General features: G+C 40.2%; 2 protein-coding genes across 4 annotated transcripts in view; both read left to right on the forward strand.

The window, feature by feature from the left end:
* Positions 1-11,265, forward strand: part of LOC421195 (protocadherin Fat 4-like) — a 46,810-nt gene extending 35,545 nt beyond the window's left edge. For 2 of the 3 annotated variants that reach the window (XM_040697746.2, XM_419273.7), the window contains 11 exons: positions 1,703-1,947; positions 2,452-2,561; positions 3,217-3,351; positions 3,849-3,985; positions 4,647-4,835; positions 5,797-5,891; positions 7,094-7,249; positions 8,052-8,249; positions 8,904-9,008; positions 10,273-10,483; positions 10,855-11,265. In XM_040697746.2, coding sequence (XP_040553680.1) covers positions 1,703-1,947; positions 2,452-2,561; positions 3,217-3,351; positions 3,849-3,985; positions 4,647-4,835; positions 5,797-5,891; positions 7,094-7,249; positions 8,052-8,249; positions 8,904-9,008; positions 10,273-10,483; positions 10,855-11,016 — 1,743 coding nt within the window. In that variant the 3' untranslated portion in view covers positions 11,017-11,265. The remainder of the gene's footprint in view (positions 1-1,702; positions 1,948-2,451; positions 2,562-3,216; positions 3,352-3,848; positions 3,986-4,646; positions 4,836-5,796; positions 5,892-7,093; positions 7,250-8,051; positions 8,250-8,903; positions 9,009-10,272; positions 10,484-10,854) is intronic. The other variant, XM_040697747.2, reaches the window with a different exon arrangement.
* A 151-nt stretch (positions 11,266-11,416) lies between these two features.
* Positions 11,417-19,706, forward strand: AHSA2 (AHA1, activator of heat shock 90kDa protein ATPase homolog 2 (yeast)). Its single transcript, NM_001199418.4, has 9 exons — positions 11,417-11,556; positions 11,636-11,826; positions 14,178-14,263; positions 14,884-14,998; positions 15,564-15,649; positions 16,167-16,289; positions 17,444-17,545; positions 18,362-18,413; positions 18,636-19,706. Exons 1-9 carry the CDS (start codon positions 11,477-11,479, stop codon positions 18,809-18,811), a joined length of 1,011 nt encoding a protein of 336 aa, NP_001186347.3. The 5' UTR covers positions 11,417-11,476; the 3' UTR covers positions 18,812-19,706.
* The last annotated feature ends 2,041 nt before the right edge of the window (positions 19,707-21,747 follow it).

Genomic DNA, 21,747 nt, shown 5'->3' on the forward strand with positions numbered 1-21,747 from the left:
AGAGTGGTACCCTATCTCATTCTCTTTGTCTCTATTGTTTAAAGTAATTTTGTTTGACTGACTGACTTTGCCAGTACTGCACCCACTGGGGTCGTATCCAGGTAACAGGACGTATATCAGTCAGTCAGATCACCATGACAACATCAATATTAATTATGTCACTTAAAAGACAAAACATCTAGAAGTGACAGCAGAACACAAATATCACATGCATTCCTAATATTTCATGCATCATTTTGGTTAAAATATCTGCAGTTGTGATATATTGCTGCAAATAATCAAAAGGCCCTTTTTGCTATTTGCTGTTATTTTATATAAAAAATGAAAATGCTTATGCAAGTTGCCAGACTGAGAACCCTGCACTCAGACCTAATGAAATTCCTATCTTCAGATGTGTCTGGTGATCAGCTCTGCATCCTTTCAGAATTCTGGGGCATGGCCCAACAATGAAGTTTTGGATTAGTACTTCTGCAGATTATACAGTGACAGTAGATGCTCGTGCCAGGGTTTGATCCTGGTTCTGGGGAGCTATGGAAGAAGTAGAGAGCAAAGTTCAATAGAGTAAAGCTTAAGGTTTGTCTCAGGAAAACGAAGTGTGCAGAGCTACTTTAAGTCCAGCTCTCGTGATGTAGGCAGGCAGGAATAGGGCTTACACGCACAGCAGCAAGGAGGCTGCAACTCTCCTAAAGGTGCCACAAGGGTCTGTGGGACCTTAGCTTACTCTTGTTGACATTGCTCTTTTAGGGGACTCTTGGGTGTCCCCTCACTACAAATATAATAATTTTCTTCTTTTAGAGATCTTTTCCCACATTTCTATTGTATAACTGGCAAACTGCTTCTGAATTTTCTTCCATTCTGTTTCCATTAACACCCATCCTAACATGGCTAACTGCAAGTTTTCATTTTCTGAATAAATTGACTAGAGATATTAAGACCTTGTAACATTTCTTGTTTCAGTGTGTGTCCTACCCTTTAGAATGTCCTCACAGTGCGCGCAGTTTTCTTTAGTATTGATACGGGAATTCTTCTTCTGCGAATTCATTATTACCACTTTTTTTTTTTTTTTTTTTTTTTTTTTGATAATATAAAAACATGGTTCTTAATACATCTGGCAGTGTGGACAAAGCCTTATGGCACCAATGGAAAATGAACACACTTTGACAGACAGGGAATCTGAAGCGCATTGTCCCAAGTTACACGGGGAATCTAGAAGAAAAAAAAAAAAAAACTTCACTCGTCAATATCCTCCTCTGAAAATCTAAGTTGTGAAAAAAATAGTTCGGAAATCTAAATTTCCAAACTATTGAGGTAGCATTTTTGTATAAGCCAAAGTAGACTAAAAGTTTGTGCAGAGCTGAAGACCATGACACACTTGAAGTCCCAATAAATGCCCTGTTATATGTGTGTGTTCTTAAGCCTATAAATATATAGAGCTCTCGAAGCATCAAAGTTAATGGAGGGGAGGCAACAAGGTTATGCTGATGACTGTCCATTGGCTGCAGCTGCTCTTGTGTTACAACTTAACCGTGAAGTATCTATGAGTCCTGATTATTCTTATATGGTTAAAATGCCTCTGACATTCTGTCAGCTTAAACAAGGAAATACTGAGATTTCAGTGAGTCTGTACTAAGGGACTAGGAGCTCTGAAATAACACGGTCCTGCAAGCATTAGTGACATAAAATTGTGTTCCTTTCATGGCAGGGGCAAAATGGCCTTATTGAATACTACATTATCCCAGATCTAAACTTCAGTGCATTCTTCTTGATAGAAGATGAGAGTGAGGGAAAAATAATAACAACTGGAAACCTGTCTAGATTTGAAGAGGTCTGTTTAACAGTGATGGCAAAGGACAAAGGTTCTCCATCTTTAAATAGTACTGCTGTGATTACTCTTAATGTGATTGATAACCGTCCATTTGTTCCTCGGTTTTCTGAGAACAAAGTCAGGTGAGTTTTATAACTGGTACATATTCACCAGGTACTTGAGTACACAGTAAAATTGAAAGTTGAAGATAACTATACTAGCATTTCCCTCTCACATTCTAGAAAGGCCTTTATTATTTATTTTTTTATTTATTTAGAATAAAAATAGAAGTCCAGGAAGCCCTGCTATGTTTGTAGTTCTGGGAGCATGATGCAAGGCATCACCTTTCATTTCTTTACTATGCAGTTTATACAAGACAGACAAAGTGACAGACAAAGTCCTTTTCCTCTTCCATGCTAATAAAAGCATTTTCCGTACACTTTACTCAAGGGTAAACAAATTTTTGGCTACAAAAGTAGGGCTTACACTGCTTTCTGAAGGCCACTGAGCTCTAGCAAACAACTAGAAGGGCCCAAGGTAGCATTATCCATGGAGACCTTGTTATTAAGAATTAAAGTTTCAAAGCCTGTCAGTGCAACTGCTGCTGGAAAGTATAACTTTAATTTATCATTTATTTTCTATGTTAGCATTTCAGTTTTGGAAAACACAGGAGTGGATCATTCAATTTACACTTTTGCTGTGGCTGAAACTTCGGGAAAATTGATTGTTTACACAATTGTATCTGGCAATGAAAAAGGTGAGAGCTATTTCATTTCTGACTTAAAAGAGCTAAGATAACAGACTAACCTGTCTTTTGTATGGCAGATGCTGCTGTATTTTATTGAAAAGATGGAGATCAAAGATAAAAATTTGTCATTTCTTTTAATATATAAATAAATATTATACGGAACTTGTTTCAGATCTCTTTGGTGTAAAAATTTGGTAACCTTTGGCTAAAAAGGTGGTTATTACCTGCCAATAAATGGGTCCCTGTGGTAGTAAGGTACAAAAAACTGCAGGCTAAGGAAACAAAACTGAAGTCCTCATTAGCAGGTAGCTCCCTCCCTGCTGATCACTTTTAGTCTATCATTTCCTTGCACTTGCACCTTTGTTAGGGCATTTGTCCTTCAGATTTAGCAGCCATGAGGTAACTCCATTTGTGCACACAAAGAATAGGAATAAATAAAAGCTAATAGGAAACTTGGAAATCACACACAACAAGAGACTGCAATTTTGTTTTCCAAGTTAGTTGCTCCTTTACAAGTTTCTAAAGATACGTGTCTGGGATAAGACCTCAGCTATAGTGCCTCTGCTGTTTAGACAGCATTGAAGCATCCTAAGAGAAAGTGAGATACAAAAGGTAGGAGAGCTATAGGTGATATAACAACAAAAGTACATGCTTTTACTTTCAGGTCATTTTAGATTGGATCCAAAGAGTGGTCAGCTGAAAACAGCAATTAATTTGAACTATGAGGAAGTTTCTCAGTATGTGATTTTAGTAGAAGCAAATGAAGATGTCTCATCTGCTGCACAAGTCCCGTCTTCAGGTAACTTTCCTTCAAAGGACTTTCCAACTTGAATAAGAGCAATGAACACAGGACATTTTTTTTTCTTCTGTATTTGCAACCAATGGTGGGAATTGAGATTCTCCTTAATCTGAAAGGTCTGGCAAGGAAGACAAAAAGTGGAAGGTCAAGGCTCTGCAGACCTTCTGCACAGTAGCAGCAGCAGCCTCAGAAAAGAACTTAATACCTGAGCATTGGACTGTTGATCAGGTACAGCCAGGTGGAGAAGGCTGACAGAGAAACAGCTTTGGCTTCTCACTTCCTGTTCTGACCACAACCCCAGAAGAAGTGAAATAGCTCCTCTTCACATTTCCCTGCTACATTCCCTTTCTTTTCCCTCTTCCTCATGCGCACCATAGATACCACTGCAAAGCTACAGCCTAGCCCATCCTCTTTAAAAGTTGTGCTTTGTTGATGTTTGTTGTTGTTGCAGACACAAGTCTGAGCAGCACCAGAGATAACCTGTGTTTGCTTAACAGGACTGTTTGCCCAAAATGTGGCGATGCTGACAATCACAGTGCAGGATGTAAATGAAAAGCCAGCATTTTTGAATAGTATGTACTCTGCTCTGATACCAAGCTCTGTGCCATACAAGTACCCGGTTATTACAGTTCAGGTACAGTATCTATCTGTGCTCTTCAGGAGGACACAAATCTTCTCAAATATTTGATTTCTTTTTCAACTTGTTCAAATTGATTTAAAGGAGCTATTAAATATGCTCTCAAAAGTCAAATTCTGCTCATCATCAAGTTTGACCATAATGCAGGTGAAGGATGGGTTGTTTAGGGGACTAGTCCATACCCCTCCTGCCAGTGGTTCTGTCAGAAGAGAGATGCAGTCTGTTCTGACTCATGCTGCTGTCTAGAGGTATGGGGCTGAAAGGATTACACACTGCACAAGCTACCGTTCACTCATTGCTGCTGTTAACTGCTTTGTTATCTCTCAAACTCAAATGGGAAATGAGCTACAAAATGGAGCAATTATTTTCTTTCTGTCTAAGTTTCGTGTTTCTCAGTTCCTGCAGCCTGCTTCCTTTATTCTTGCAGTTGTCGCATCCTCCTAGGCTCTATGGGAAATGTACTTCCTCTTTTATATGCTTGGTTTGATTCTGATAACTTGTGCCCCTCTTTGTTAGCGCAAAGGGAAAAAATGTGACTGTCCCTGAAATATCCAGTCTTCCAAAGAGAAACTACGGTTTTATGATCAGAGGGTAATGCACAGCCCAAAAGCCACAAACTGTGCTTCAAAACTGCCTTTTTTTTTTTTTTTTAAACTAGGCAACAGATCCAGATGCAGGAGGTAATGGACTTTTGACGTACAGCTTATTGAATCATCAAGAACAATTTGATGTCAATGAAAATACAGGGCAGATTTATACGGTTTCTGTAGTAGGATATTCTGGACCAATTTTTCTGGGACTCCAAGCTGCAGACCAAGGTGGACTCACAGCCCACACAACAGTCAATGTAAGGAAGAATGCTATCTACAGTCCTAATTTCCTTCTATGTCAAAACTCTATGAAATAAAAGCTAGGTTTGGTAATGACAAAAAAACAAAAAAACAAAGCAAAACAAAAAAAACAACAACAACCCACCCCAAAGAACAATTAATACCAGACAATAAAATTATTGGGTATACCAATACTCATTCAAATTTTCAGGCTGGATTTATAAGGTTGTTCTTTCTTTTAATTTATAGAAATATCTTGACATGAAAATTGACTTTTAGAGGATATTTTTCTGCTGATGGACCAAATTAATCTCTTAACTAACTCAGGCTATGGCTAAATCAAGATTTACCTCAACTTTGGAGCTGCTACCAGGCATTGCAATTTGGTACCACTTGCCTTCCTTCCTCCTCGGTGCAATTTTTCCTAGACTGTCCACTTCATTAGTGCAAGAACCCCCGTGTGGCTACACAACAGATGCATCTTATGTGTCCAAAACTCAGACACTCCAGCAAAGGATTGAAACATGAAACCAGTTAGATGATTGTCCTTTAAATAGTTCATTTATAATAAATGCATATCACTGACAGGTATAACTGGAGGTAGTGAAGAGAAATCTAGATGTTTCCACAGTTTATCCATACTTAGTTTTGGAAATCTTTTTTTTTTTTTTTTTTTTTAATCACATATATGGAAATAGAATGTAAGATATGAAAATCTGGCAAGATCTTTTCCCCAACACCTTGCTGACAAGCTTAGTAGATCTCTGTACTGGTTCAGTCACAATTTAATGTATTCAACTTTTGAATTGCTTAGAATGTTGTCTTGAAGACTTATTTCTATTGAAATTAATGACATAAGAAATTGATTTCTCATTCTTAGCATCACCATTGGAGTTATTTATTTTTTTTTTTAAGTCAGTCTTGGGGAGAGATATAAATGCTTTAGAAAGCCTTACATGCAATTTCTTTATTTCTTAGGCAACTATTTATGTCACTTCCAGTAGCAATATTGTGGTGTTTGTTCTTAATCAGAAGATCAATGCTGTTGAAAGAAACATTGCTGAAGTAAAAAGGTACATTTTTAAACTGTGAAACTTGGTGTAATGCAGAATAATTTGAGGGAGTTCTTAGGAATCTATCAGAATGATACACCATTTTTACCTGTAAGAATTTGGCCTGAGTTGACAAATGTCAGTGGATTAGATGATATCAAGAGATCCCTTTCTACCATAATGTTTCTGTAATTTTCAGCTGCCTAGGTAAACATTTTTCCTGGATAGTTGGGCCAGAATGCACATGTGGAGACAAATAGGATAGAGGAGATATAGATCTTTCATTCTTTGACAAAAGCCACAAGTCCACAAACCATTTGTTACAAATGAGAAATCCCCCTTGTGGGACATCAGCAGCACTTTTCAAGGTCCAGCATCTACAGCACTAGATTAGCAGTGTGTGGATGGCCATAGTACAGTTAAAAACATATTTTGGCCTTTTTACATTATTAATGAAGACACGGAATACTTTGGTTTTACAGAATTTTAGGGGGAATTGCTTTGAAGAGTGGAGAAAACGAGCTTTACCTTAATGCTATCATGCCACAGATTTATTGTTGCTAAGAATTAAATAAGAGACCCTGGGGCTGCTCTTGCTCCATTCCTGGAAGCAGCTGGTACTGACGCATATTAAGATAGTGGATTAACCAGGCCAATGGTCTGATCCAGTGTCTGGATCCAGTGTGATCCTCTCTTTAATAAAGAATTGGGAGAAAATAAGGTTTAGGAGATGGAATTTCCCTTCTCCTTTGATTACTGTTCATGGTACTCTGTAGGTAGTGCTGCCTGAGTTTATAAGAAAAAAAGTAACTAAGAATGAAACAAACCATGTGTTGATTTGAAAAGCAAGACTAGATAAATGTATGATATACTATGGAATATTGGTTATGAAATCTAGATACAAGGGTTTGCTAACTCTTCTCTAATTGATCAATTGTGGCTTTATGGCACCTATCTAAGAGTTCATAGGCTATGTACAGAAGTTTTATAGCACTTCCTAATGGAATGCATCATGCCAGAGAAAAGGACTGGATATTATTTCCCTGCTCCTCAGTGGTATTGGGCAAATAGCTTAATTCCTTTGCTGATGATAACCAGCAGTTAAAATGCCAACTAGCTGCAACGTATTGTATTGTATACTACTTTTCTATCATCTAGTTTGCAGTGTAAAAGAATTTTTCATCCCTCAGTTAATAAAAAATGTTTTCTTAACATGATGGCAGGGTCCTGGAGGAGAAACTTGAATGGAATGTATACACTATTGATATTTATTGCAATGAGCTTGAAAGGAGAACAAGAAACAAAATTAATGAAACCTTCATAAAAATTATTGCAGTTGATGACGCAGATGGTGAAATACCTGCAGAAGATGTAAAAAGGTCTGTACAGTCAATCTTCTGGGTGCCAGAGCTATGCAGCTGGTCTTTTTCTTTCCCTAAAAGTTACTAATGTCATGATGGGACAGTTTGAGATCAAATAACAGTTTATCTGCCACTTACATGCAAGCAAATTGAACTTTTAGAATGCAGAAAGCTTTCATTATTTATCCAAAATTAACTTCCAGTGTTTGTTGAAAACATGAATAAGTCTATTTAATTGTTCAAAATATATTCAAAAGTCATCATAAAAGAAAATGGAAGAAGAAAGAATCACTAAAATAGAAGTTGTCTTCAGAATTGCAGAATTTTGATTAAAAACTTGAATTTCAGGCGTATTTTATTTCATAACATGACAGTGGTATAAATACATATTCATGTAAACATACTATTAAGGGGGGATGCTATTTTAAAGCAAGTAATTTCCAGATCCAGCACCTTTAAAGAGAACAGATTTGTAGCAGATGGGGACCATGGTCATAGGAAGCACTCTGCACATATGATCTCTTTTCTGTGAGGAAAGCACTGTTGGTACCTATGAACTGTTTATACGTGTCTGCCTCGATCTGGATTTAGAGGATGCTGCCCTCCCAAGTTCAGATTTCCAAACTCTATAGCATTTCAGTTCATAAGCACCAGGGATGGTTTCTAGAAAAAGGCATTTTTTTCCCAAATGAAAGACATGACAAGCCTGAATCTTTGGAAAAGGTAGAGCAGTGTGTGGCATTCTGTTATTTTCTTCACAAGTCTGCAAGCCAAAACAAACGCCTGATAAATCATCAGCACATTAATTTTCTGTCTTCAGAAAACTCAGAGAGCAGCAGGAGAACATTGAGATAGAACTGGAGGAAATATTTTCTGCACCTGTCACTACTGCTGTGGAAGAGGGTCCTGCATTCTCAGTAACTCCTGAACTCATTGCAACCATCGTTCTCAGCGTTCTGCTAGCCTGTACCCTCATAGCCTTCCTGATATACGTCTTTTTTTCTATTAAAAGGAAAAGGTACAAATATTTTTACTTCAATAATGTAATTTAGACAGACAACTGGTAAATTTACTTCAAATGCCAACTTTAAAAACACTAATCTGGTAAATTACATGTATTTGGATCAAGCATTGCCCAAGTTTTGCCATAGATCAAAGCAATTAGGCTTTTTACTGCAGGTATTAGACACCTCTTTCACCATGTGTAACTTAAAGTTGGTTTCTTTTGTGTTTGTTATGGAGAAACAACGGAAACAAATACTTTTAAAAATGGAGAGATGTGGATAGATGTGAAGGGGGTGAAAAGTAGCTGTAGTGCACATATATGTGAGTTGAATTTCCTCAAACTGCATTAACTTGTATTCTGAAGTCCAGGGAAGGTTTCCTGCAGAGCCATATGGGTGAGAAGGAATACATTTTTAAAGATAGTGAATGTTTACATTATTGCAATTAAGTTAGACTTGAACAGGTATACAGAAAAGTAGGCAATTCTCAACACTAATCCCCAGAACTATATGGAAATTAGATGTTCTATGAAAATTATGACACCAAATTGCTCACGTTCTGCTTTGAAAACAAATGTAAAGCCAATCTTCAAAAAGAAGATTATTGCAGTTATCATTTTCAATAATGCATCAATAATTTTCAATAATGCAGTTATCATTTTCAAAAGGTATGGAAAGAAGCAGATGGAGATGGAGGGTGTTGATAATCCATCTGTGGCTGACAAAAACCGAAGTCTGAAAAACGCAGTGAAACTGGAGGGCATGAATGATGTGTAAGTAGAATGATGATGTCACAAATTTATAAATATTAGCTAATCAAACAATGTCCTTTTAGATTATTCCAGTAACACAGGATTTTCCTTGTGTCTTTTGATAGTGTATATATTGATTTCTAGGAACCATTCCATTAACAGCTTATGAAATCTATCCTTTGAGGAAACTAAAACCCTTTAATCTTGTATCAAAAACCATTACTTTTTAGCAAATCATTAAGCCTTACGCTCCTCTTTCAGGAGGCAAGGAGCTCCACGTTTGTCTCGCTCCAATTTATAGGAGGGAGAGGAGGTTCTTTGAAATATGTATGCCCGGCGTGAGATTAAGAAACAACGGTTCAAATGTTGGTCCGACCAGTTTATTACAAATGTTAATAAGGGAGATGAAGAAAGGGGAGGACGGACACTATTAAGGATTGGGGTGATGGGGAAGGGAAGGCGAGCGATAGAAAAGATAGAAAGAGGCAAGAATTGCGTAAAGCAGGGATAGTCACCACCAGGATCCGGCAGCAGTCCCGTTGCACGACGTTCCGACGGTCCGAGGCCGAAGGGCAGGAGCAGCGAGGCCGGTCTTGGGCAACGAGAGAGAGTGCAGGTACCGGGTGGGTCCAGGAAGAAGCCGCCGAGTAAGTCAGGGAGGAAGCAGCAGGTCTCAGGTAGCAGGCCCAGGGAAGTCCGTCAGCAAACGGTCCGTAGAGAAGGATCTGAAGACAGAAAGCTCGAATCGTGGTGAGAGATCATGAGAGATCAGCCTCTCGGTTGCGGTGAGAGATCAGCCTCTACCTCGCCGTGGTTGTTGGACCCTCTTTTATCCTCCATTTTCTCCTGCCTACGTGACATCCCTGAGTGCTTGAGCAAGAGTCATGTGCATACCTCCTGAGATGGCCATCTTCCTCGAGATAAGTCCACACAAAAAGACCGTTTCCCGGCCATTAGCAGCAGCTTATCTCTCTCTCGTTGCCCCCGGCCTTGTCCATCTGTGCTCCTTAGAGGATTTCACAATCCTTAGCCAGGACCTGTCCATCGGTGTCCTCAAGACAAAAGATTTCTCTACCTTTGCCCAGGACTTGCCTGGACTTGTTCCTCAGCAAACTTTGAGTCAGTCATATAAAAGAATAATCTCTTACAACGTTTTTCTCCAGGTAAAATCCCAGTAAATTTGAAATTAGCACACCTATTGATCCTTACCTCAGCCAAGCTAAGATTTTGTCATGTAGCTCTTTGAAAGATCAAGCTATTATGAATGCTTTTTGCTCCCTTTCAGAAGAATGGGAGCAACAGCATTTAACAACATGGAAGGCACCAGGGAAGGTGATGCTGATGAAGATGTACCTGAAGCCAATGGAAAACACAGTTTCCTTGAGATGCTACAGTTAGAATTCGACGGTGATGGTGGAGAAAATGCAGTGCTTGAAGGGGCCACTGAACCTAGAAATGTAGGTGCTGAGACCACTGCTAACATCACAACGAAACAGGTAACTGGCTTTACAATCAGAAAGAATAGAGTGAAAGGTATTTTGTATTACTCGTTTGGTGAAATAGTTATCCAAAAAACCTGCAAACCTGTGGCTGAATTCAACAGTGGGAAAAAAGAAACTGTGTGAAGTAATGAACAATTTTGGGCTGTTTGTCTGTTCCTGGGAGTGACTTTGTCATCCAGAAAAGAAGGGTGATTCTCTTCCATCTTTTACAGAATGCGTACAGCAAAGGCTTCTCATCTATTGCTGCTCCTGAAACTTGCAGCCTTGAAGATAATGCTTTCTCTGCAAGCTTCAGAGGCAGAATATGTAAGGTTATGCAATTTAATGCTCAGCATTTGTCAATGATGGCAATTCCTTTCTTGCAGGACCGCTCAGATCTTGGGTCAGCTCTCTCATTAGCGTCTAATCCCACAAAGCACACCCCTGAGAAAGAACTAAAAGGAGTAACGTTTTCAGAAGTGGCAATTATTTTGGATGACGAGCTTGAAAAAGACGAGGACGAGGATGATGATGTTTTTCCACAGTAACTATGCTTGATGAAGAGAACTATTGAAAACCATGATGACACTGCAACAATACAGAATTAAACGTGCACTGTGATTACAGAGGGGATGCCGCCCAGACTGTAACATCTACTAGGCCTTTTTGTGCTGCGGAAGGCGGGCAGGGAGGGAGCGGTGGGCCAGGCGAACTGTGCGACAATAGCTGTGCAGATGCTGTCCCAGGAGCGGCGCATTTAATTTCGTATAGCATGTATAAAACGGCACTAACACCGACTCCGCGTGCACTGCCTCTTCCTTGCTTTAGCCGCGGTCACCGCGACCCTCCCACAGCGTTACCGCTCCTGGGAAGGGCGGGGCTTCTGCCAGGCTGCGGGCGGGGCGCTGCGGGGCGGGCGGCTGCCTCGGCCCTCCCGCGGAAGGGCGCGGGAGAACGGCGGGCGGGGCAGCGCGGCGCGGCTTTCTCGCACCTTCCGCCGGGGCCGCCATGGCTAAGTGGGGGCAGGGGGACCCGCGTTGGATCGTAGAGGAGCGCGCGGACGGCACCAACGTCAACAACTGGCACTGGTGAGGAGGGCGGGGGGCGGCGACCGTGCGGGGCTGGGCTAGGTGCGGCCGCGCTCAGCGGTCGCGCCGGCCCGCACAGGACGGAGCGGGATGCGACCAGCTGGTCCCGAAGCAAGCTGCAGGAAGTGCTGGTGGGACTGGTGGTGGAGGGAGAGGCCGGGCGCTGCGAGATCTGCGAGCTGAAGCAGGTGGAGGGCGAGGCGTCCTGCAGCAGCCGGAAGGGGCGGCTCATCTTCTTCTACGAGTGGAACTTGAGGCTCTCCTGGAAAGGTACGGGCGGCCTCGGCTGCGTGCGGGATCTCGGCGTGCCGCTGCGCGGCTGCTTTGCGCGGCTGCTTTGCGCGGCTGCTTTGCGCGGCTGCTTTGCGCGGCTGCTTTGCGCGGCTGCTTTGCGCGGCTGCTTTGCGCGGCTGCTTTGCGCGGCTGCTTTGCGCGGCTGCTTTGCGCGGCTGCTTTGCGCGGCTGCTTTGCGCGGCTGCTTTGCGCGGCTGCTTTGCGCGGCTGCTTTGCGCGGCTGCTTTGCGCGGCTGCTTTGCGCGGCTGCTTTGCGCGGCTCTGCTTTGCATCTTTGCGGCCTCAGCCTTAAAGGAGAAAAATCCTCAGAGCTGCGGCCGATTTTTTTTCCTGTTTTTGTTAATAGTCACCGTGCTGCCCCTTTAGGTGGAACTTCTGGCTGGAGGCGCGAGGTGAGATTGAGCTGCTAGAACAATAATTTTTGACATCAGTTTCTATTTCAAGTCTTCTGGGATAACTCGGAATTGAAGCTTTAATTTAAATGTGGATACCTAAGAACAAAGTGATATAAATCCCGAAATTTGCAGTCAGTTTGTGAAGGCCGGTTTGGGAAGAGTGTTTCTCCCAGCAATTCAGATCAGCGCGAGAAATTAGCCCTGCCTGTGCAAGAAATTAGCCCTGCCTGTCGGCACTGAGCCTGGGCTGGATGGCTGCTGTGCCTTCTGTTTGATGGAGAATGGAATGAGGATTTCAATGGATTATCCTATAATGGATTATATATAGTTGAGAATCCATATTTTAAGATTTCTTAAAGTTGGTGATAAAACTAGCTGAGTGGATAGAAGGTCAGGTTTATCTCGTGCACGTAAAAAATTCTTCCTACCTGCTTGCTGTTGTCTGAAAATAATGCAGTAGCTGGAAATAAAATTTGCTTTACCACATTCTGCCTGTGCTAATACTGGAAGTGGAAGAAAGCAGTGAAGAGAACACTGAAATGGATGCACGTGTCTGCGTTAGGTTCAGAAGCAGGTCATTGACATCGTTAAGCTCATGAGTTTATTACTTGGGCTGCATTCTTCTGGGAGATGTTTAGAAGTCCAGGAGAGGACTCCTGCCCATGTTGTGCTGTATAGATGTGGTTGTCTTGGCAGAACAGGGTTTGTGTACTTCACTGTGCTTCACTGAATTAAATCCTGACAGAGATCAAGCCTTTGCACTGTGCCTTGCTGCGCACTACCAACCATTGTTAGCTCTTTTTCTTACTGTGTTTGAGTTTCCCTGATGTGTGCTTCTCCAATGCTGGCCTGTAGTACATGAGGTTGCACCTATGTATGGTGGCTCCCATAGGATGGTGCTTGTTGCAGGACGCAGTGAAGGGAGCGTTGATGTTCAGCTGGATTTAGCTAGCGCCTACATAGGCAACGGAGTCCAAATAAATAGGACGTTAGCCTTTGTGATAATTCTTCTTGTGCAGTCGTGCTTAATGCAAGGTTGTTCACATAGGCTGAACAATATGGTAATAACAGGATTTGGAGCATAACTGCATGTTTCCAACTCTGCTTTCCACTGAGATTTTAACATGACTTTAATGGTGAATAAATGTAAATATTTAATGATTTTGCAAGACACAGGGAAAGAGTCTTCATTGGCGTGAAAACAGAATGTTATATCCTTCCACAGTAAGGTCTGAGGCCAAGCATCATGGTTCAGGACTCGTGCCGCAGAGCACGGTCATGCAGCCATGCAGGTAAGTGAAGATGTGCCTGGACTCAGAGAGATGCAGATGCAGAGCATGTTCTGTTCCAACAGGGTTTTCTGAAACAGAGTTGGCAGCTCCCAGTAAATCAACTGAGAGTAAAAATGCTCTCAAACATCTGCAAGTGTTCTTTGTTTCACTGGTGTAGCTGTCCATGATGTACACATATGTGCCTGCATGGTAGGAGCTTTCCAGGCATTGCAGGAGGAATAGCTAGCATTCTGGGGAGCTTCCAAACAAAGGGCAGAGACATTGAAGAGAGGAGGAGGGCGGTTTTCCTACTGCTCCCTTTTAGGTTCACATTCTGTGATGGCAGACGCATCTGTGCACGTGAAGAGCATTAGAAGAACAGATGATGGGAGTGGTGACAGAACAGTAGTGTAAAATGAGAGTTGTGTGGTGGTTTATCTGTGTGCACGTACCTCATGCATCTGTACAGGAAAATATGGTTCTGAGAATAGTTTACTGTGAAAGGATTGTGACATGTTTGTGACCTTTTGTTGCTCTCTAGTTCTTTTAAATTAGATTCTACGTACCTTGCTTCAAGGAACAGGTTTGTACCTTTTGAAACTCTTCTGAAGGGGGAAATAGTTTTTAATAATGCATTTAAGAATTTGTTGTGTTAATGCAGGTACTGTGAAAGAGTCTGGTGAGAAACATAAGGGATCTATTGAAATTCCTAACCTGTCAGAAGAAAATGAGGTAGATGATACAGAGGTAGGTGTGAAATACTGATATGTCTTTGCAGGCTCAGAATTCTTAAAGAAAACACTAACTCATAGGCATCATGTTTTGATTTATGCTGTGATTAAGTGCAATAATTATACTTTGATGGTTTACTTTGCTATTTGTGTTTTTACTTTTTTTGTACTTGGAACAATAGCTTATCTTTGTCTTCAGATTTTGTCTACTAGGTATGTGCAGGGTTTTCTTTGCTAGTTACTGTTTGTGACAGTAAAAATAACTACACATCTGAGACAAACTCTGGTTATTGTAGTCTTAACAAAATAAAAAAGCAACCTAAGAACTCAAGGAACATCCTTGTTGGTTGTACAGTAGTTGGGACTATGGCTTCTGCAGATTCCTGCTGCTGTGCAGCAGATGCCTCTGGTTATACTTTCTCCAAGCTGCTCTGGGAGGAGGGAGAGATGCGTATATTTAAGTGAAAGCCCCAAAAGAGTCATTTGTAGCAAAGATAGCATAAACTGAGAATATAATGAACTTGAAACTGCAGCTGTCCTCTGTATAAACAAAGCCAATATATTCTCTTTTGTTGCCAGAACCTAAAAGGCTAATGTTTAGGTGCCTCTTTGGTCTTGTCATTTTTCTATTTCTAGATTAATGTTAGCAAAAAGAAAGGGGAAGGTGATATTCTGAAGGAGCTTATGAGAACTGAAGGAACCACAAAAGTCAGAGAGGCCCTCAGAGATTACCTTAAAGCACTTAAAACAGGTAATTAGAAACAGTATGGTTTTTTTTTTTTTAATATACCTTCTTTCTTGAATAGATTGGTAATGTACTGAGAATCCTTGGGTTTATTTGTTTTGATTGTTACCAGCTGGTATAGAAATGTTAGTCCTAGTAGTCAAAGTCTTTAATTGCTGTCAAACATGGCAGTGTCCAGAAGCTTTGGTAGCAATCCAGGCTGTATTTTTTTATACATGCTGGTCATAGAGATCAGTGCAATACCTGCCATGCAAAGCAAAGCTCTGTTGTCAGCTTTTCTTCTCTCCGATAAGCTGTTGAGAAGTTCATGGAGATGGTATATACATGAATATGCAAAGCTGAATAATTTTGGGTCAGGTGACTATGAAAACCCTGTATTTTCAGTTGAAATTCCTGTTTGGGTATGTAATAAAAACTTACTTATTAGTAATAAATACTTACTAGTAATGTCCCATTGTGTGTGATTTCTACAGAGTTTAGGCAGGAAATCTTTATCTCATATTGAAAAGTCAGGGTGGTTGTAGTTGTGCAGCTCAATTTTTGTACTGAACATTGCTTTTGTTCACTATAGAGTTCACCTTGGGAATGATTCTGCCTACAAAAGCTGCTGGTCAGGAACTGGCTGCTGAGAGAAGACTGAGTGGGAACACTGTGCAGGTATGCTGGCTGTAAGTGTTGTACAAACTTAGTTCTTCCGTAAATGTAGTCCCTGCAAATTTTGCTGTGCTAACAGATCTATATTCCTGTGGATACCTGAAAAAGTGGCAGTCTTTGGGGTGGCACTTGCCTGACCACTGCTGTGATCAAGACTTAGCATAAAGAAAGGGTCCATCACAGAACCTGGGTACAGGTCTGCCAGGTGTGGAAGAGGATACCAGTATGTATCTCATAATGCTGTATTCTGTAATGTGTGATTTCTGCAAGGTGAAGGTGGCTGCTTCCCACAGTCTGAAGCTACAGATGTCTTTGGTGTGAATTACTTGGACTTGTTTCACTTACTTTATATAGTGAATACTGATTAATAATTCTGTCAATTAAAGGCAGTAGTAGATTATATAATTTTTATTCACAACACAGTATACCTACTGTTGCATAGTAACAACCCCTGCTATCCCCTAAACACTCATGAGTGTTTGAATTTGCTGTCATTTATGTGAATTTGCTTGCTTTACAGGAGTCTGCTTCACCACATTTGCAGGGTTTAGTAGGTGTAAAAATTCCAACAGTGAGGATACTTATGAGAGAAATATTCAGCTCTCCAGCAGATGAGCTTTACAGCATCTTCACAACTAAGGAAGTAAGTAGGCAATACTTCTAGAGATAATATAAGTGGATAATGTAAATACTTATAGTAATATAATTCTGGGGGCAGAGTGGCTGGCAAATTGTGGAGGAAAAGGCTCTCTGGGGCTGTGTGTGAATGCTCACTGCCCCAGTGGCCAAGAAGGCCAATGGCATTCTGGCTTGTATCAGTAATAGTGCACACAGCAGGAGCAGGAGGTGACTGTCCCTCTCTTTCCAGAGAAGGGTGGCGGAGCTGTGAGGGGTCTGGTGAAGAATTCTGGGGAGGAGTGGCTGAGGGAACGGATTCCTCAGTCTGGAGGAGGCTTGGGTAAAACCCGGTCAGTCTCTTCAGTAACCTAAAAGGAGTTAGTAGCGAGGTGGGGGTTGGCCTCTTTTCTCAGGTAATAGCAGTATGATAAGAGGTGAGGTAAATTGCTCTAGAGGAGGTGCAGGTTGGATATTAGGAAAAACTTCTCTGAAAGAGTAGTAACTTATTGGAACAGACTGCCCAGGGAAGTGGTGGCATCATGGGCCTTGGAGGTTTTCAAGAAGAGAGAATATTGTTTTATCTGAACATCTGTACAGGTAATATGTGTATTATTCATAATACCAGGTACAGATAATCTTCCCTAAGTATGGTAAATGGAGTGAAGATATGTGATTACCCAGAAATTAATGAACTACCCTTTTCTTGTAACTTCTGAAAGTATGTGTAATTCTGGTGGTCATAATTTCTTGTTAAAGTTTTGCTGAAGAGCCTCACCTTTTAAGCCTCTGAGGAATTTCAGTAGAGAAACTGCAGAAGGAGTTGATAATTACTGACATTGCATGCTACTGTGATGGTATCCTATCAGTGAACAAAGCTGCAGGACCTATCTGTCAAGTGCTTGAGATAGGGAACAGAAAGCATGTTAGGGGGGCAGTAGAACCATTCTGCTTTACCTGTTTGATGAGAATGTATTAAATATAAAAATGAACAAAAATTAATCATATAATAGCTTAGATCTTTTTGTCATTGCCTTTTAATAGGAAGAAAAACCAAACACACAAGAGAAATTTTATCTTTCTGTAGTTTTGTAGCAAAGCTCCCATGTCTCATAATATGGTGTGTTATTTATCCACATAGTCAGTAGGTAACTGACTTATGCTATGTTCTTTTCTTGCTAGTTGGTACAGAAGTTTTCTAAATGTCCTGCTGTGATTGAAGCTGAGAAGGGAGGAAAACTCCTAATGTTTGATGGTTGTGTCAGTGGTGAATACACAGAATTGGTAAGAAAGCTTCTACTTTTCACTTGAAAAATGGGCTGCTGGTGTCAGACTTAAAAGTAGCAGACGTTTGCGCTTCTCTAATGCATATTCAATTCCTCTACGACAAAGCAAAAATGATTGCTATTATGTGTTCTTCTTCTTTGGTGATTGGGACTAGATTATCTTAGTGGCTTTCTCCAATCTTAATGATTCAACGATTTCCCCATCAAAAGAGCAGGCATCAATTACTAATGACCTTCACTGGAGGAGAAAGCTTTGGGCACCATCCTTCTTATTGAGGAGCTGGAAAGCAGCTTGAACTCCTCTCCTATTCCAGACAAATATAATGCTCTCCCCAGCTGAGTGCTCTTGTACTCAAGAAAAAAACAATATGTTCAGAGCTCAGCTTTATTCTTGAAACCTCTGAAAGCCATTTACACAGTTGCTGAGGTTAGACTTGGTATCTTACTCCCTGCCATCTGGATGGATTAAGCATACAGTACAGGCATGAAAACATTACTTGCTCTCATTTTAAGGTCTGCAATAAGACCAATATATTTCATATTTCATAACTAAACAGCATAACCTCTTTTCTTCCATAGAGAGAACAAAACAGTGGAATGTAGCAAGCTAAGAGTTTAATGAAAACAGTTTATTTAAAAACAATCAGCCTAAAAGCAATCTTCATATTGTTTGCATTGGTCTATCTACTTTTATATAAGATAATCCTCCTCTCCTTACTTTTCAGGGGAGAATTAGCATTCAGTAGTTGGAAAGTGGATTATCCTGAAAGCAAAGGAACATGCTAATGGGAGGAATCTTCTTATCTTCGTACAGGTCCCAGGCAAAAGACTTGTCTTGAAGTGGAGGTGTAGAAACTGGCCTGATGGTGAGTCTTTTTGAGGGCCTCTAATAGAGGTTACACTTTGCCTGGAGGAAGAAAAACAGCCTGACTGTTAGCAGTATTGCTAAATGGAAGCTATTTTGGAGCATAGCAGGATGTTCTTTGAAGTTGACATCCATGAAAATGGGCCGTAGATACAAAGTTAGCTGCTGCATATTTAACCTTTTGAAAAACACTTTACTGAAATGTCACCTTTTCTTCCTTCAGAGCATTATGCAACAGTTGCCCTGAATTTCCAGAATATGGTTGCTGAAACAGAACTGCAGTTAGAGTGCAAAGGAGTTCCTGTCTCTAATGAAGATAGTACAAGACAGTGGTGGAAGAAGCAGTATTTTGAAGAGATACATAATTTACTACAGCAATCCAAAGACAACATGGACTGATAACAGCACTGTAGTTTTGTTAGGGCATTACTTTTTATACATTGTTAACATAAAAAAAAAAATAAATTATTTGTGGCAAGAATAAAGACCCACTTCTATGGTACTGTATATTTTAAGCTTTATTTATGTTTTTTTAATGAGTGAGGTGGCCTGTAAGTTGGACTATGTATAGAAACAGCTTTACTTGGGAAAAGTATTTGTTCACTTACTACAACTTAACTTGAGAGAGAAACTACAATTTAGACACAGTAAAGTAGTGCCACCAGAGGTAGGAAAGCTACATTAATCAGTAGAAAGCATTTGCAATTCTTTAATGTTCAGTGTATCAAGTGGCATAATTGTCATGTTCGGAAAGGGGATGTTCATCAGAGTTCATCTGAAAGACATAAAACAGATGATAAGGAAATGTGGGGAACATTACAGCCTCCTTAAATATGTTTTTGAGGTTGGTTTAACTGCAGGCCAATTGTTTATAATGCTGTAGAAAGTTTTAGGGGAAGATGATTTAAAATGTTACATTATTCTGGATGGTACAATGCTTACCACTGTTGTTAAGTCTTCTGCATGCACCGTACTGCCTTACTTGACCTCATTGTGAAATTTATTACTGTTCATTTCTTCCAAAATAATGCTTTCTTGCAATTCTGTAAATCTCTTGATTTCTGGCCCTTCACAATTCTGTAGCTCAAAATAAAGCAAAAAACTGTTAGATAAAATTTGATAAGATAAAACAATTATTTCTTTTCAATATCCTAATTATAACCACTTTGAGGTTAACAAGGTTAACTTAACTCATTTGAGAATTAAGTGTGCAGTTTGAAAGAAATTTACCAAGAAAGGGCGAGTTGTCTGTGAAGAACACAGCTGATCAATAAAGTATGTGACTTTTACATGATATTTGCTTTTTCCATTAACTTCACTTCTATATAAACTGATTAGTTTGACAGATAAGTCCTATATGCTTTATTTTACAACATACAGCAGTTTCATAAAACAAGCTTATATAATGCAGAATTTAAAGGTGTGTTGCCTTTTTTTCTCCAGGAGCGACTTTCCCCTTACAAGTTTGCAGTTGGTTATCCCCTTTGCATTTGGGTGAGGTTTGTTTTTTTTTAACAAGAACAGACACCTAACATCAACAGGATAAAAGTAGAAATTCTGTTAAGTAAGTTATCCCATTCCTTTTGTTTTAGGTGTCCATAGAGAGAACAACCTCTTTAAGAAATGCTATGTTTTAGCAGATTGGGTTTATCTTTCTCTAAATGCTTAAAGTTTAGGTACCTTTTTATTCCTAGATATTCAAGCCAAAGAGCCTACATTCTGAATAGAGAAATGGTTGATGAAGAGGCAATCTTCAGGTAAATACAGAAAATCTAGGTTTAAATTTGAGATTATTAAACTGAGATTAGGCTAACCAGTTTTGGGTGTAAACAAGAGATTTTGTGATAGTTTGGGTGTTACTAACTACTCTCAGATGCTGAAATATTAGTTATTCGAAGGAAAAAAAATAATTGCAGGTCTTTTCAAATAGCGTATCTTACAGACCTGGTGCTTTTCTGGAAAGTATTACTCATACCACTTCTTTTCCTTACTGACTCAACAAAAAGTTTCAATGTTGGGGTCACAAGTGCTCACCACTACCTGCATCTTTTGCTAGCCTGAATTCTCTTGTCAACTCCCACTAGCAGTAGTAGTCATCATCTGGACAAATACTAGCTTTTGAAGAAAAAAAAAAAAAAGAGACTTGTGTTTGCAGTGTTGCACCACTCACTTCCCACTTCCAGGTGTGGGACAAACACCCCAGAAAAGGGTTTCCATGGAATCATTTGAGTTGGAAGGTCATCCAGTCCATCTCCCCTGCAATGAACAGGGATATCCACAGCTCCATCAGCTGCTCAGAGCCCTATTCCAGCCTGACATTGAATGTCTCCAGGGAAAGGGCATCCACCGCCTCTGGGCAACCTGTGCAAGTGCCTCACCACCCTTTATTGTAAATAAACTACTTACTCCAATCTCAATCTTCCCTCTTCTAGTTTGAAACCATTTCTCCATGTCCTGTCACAACAGGCCCTGCTAAAGATTCTGTCCCTACTTTCTTTCAGCCACCTTTTAGATACTGAAAGGCCACTATTAGGTCTTGGTGAGGCGGTCTCTTCTCCAAGTTCTTTCAGGCAGGGCTATGCTCTTATCTTTTTGTCCCCCAGCTTGTATGGGTAGTGAGGGGTTACTGTGACCCAGGCAGAACAGCTTGCACTTGGCTTTGCTGAACCTTATCAGGTTCAACAACTGTCACAGGACAGAATCCCACTCTTCAGTAATGATTACAGTATGACTTAATCCTGTACAAGAAGCCAAAGGCCAATGAACTGCTAGCCAGAAGCTGAAGTCTAACTGAATTAACAAAAATCAGACATGTATTTTTACTAAGAGTAATTAATAAGACTACTTACTAAGGGGCTAATGGCCTTCTTTATCTACTGCACATTTTAAACTGAGAGGTGTCTTCCTAAACATCTTAACCCAACCACAAATTCCTATGTGTGGCAGAAAACTTGATAGATCAATTCCGATACTCACTGATGTACAAGTTTTGAGTAGAAGCTATTGATTTCTCTGAATTTATACAATCTACAGAGAAGCTGATCAGAAAGGGTAAAAAAATTATTTCCAAAGAGAACAAAAAAGATTACATAATGTTTGAAAAATGACATGACGAACTTAAGCCCTCAGCAGGATTAATATAGTGGTTTCTAATGTAGAAATAAAAGTGCTAATGGAAGGGAATATGAAGCATAAACATTAAGAGACAGAAATGCTTAACCACAGAACATTTTTAAGAAGTGACGAAGAGAGAAAGAGACTAACAAAAGCACTGCACAATAGAATTGTAGACGTGAAAATGACAGTGAACTACATTAAATGGTATACAGAATTCA

Source organism: Gallus gallus, chromosome 3 (assembly GCF_016699485.2).
Source record: "Gallus gallus isolate bGalGal1 chromosome 3, bGalGal1.mat.broiler.GRCg7b, whole genome shotgun sequence".
NCBI classification, from domain to species: Eukaryota; Metazoa; Chordata; class Aves; order Galliformes; family Phasianidae; genus Gallus; species Gallus gallus.

Bases quoted from the DNA above. Each gene is read 5' to 3' on its own strand.
- AHSA2 (NM_001199418.4), top strand. From the start codon at position 11,477: ATGGCTAAGTGGGGGCAGGGGGACCCGCGTTGGATCGTAGAGGAGCGC. The intron at 16,290-17,443 runs GTAAGTAGGCAA...TTTTCTTGCTAG, and splicing joins GCATCTTCACAACTAAGGAA to TTGGTACAGAAGTTTTCTAA. The intron at 18,414-18,635 runs GTGAGTCTTTTT...TTCTTCCTTCAG, and splicing joins GTGTAGAAACTGGCCTGATG to AGCATTATGCAACAGTTGCC.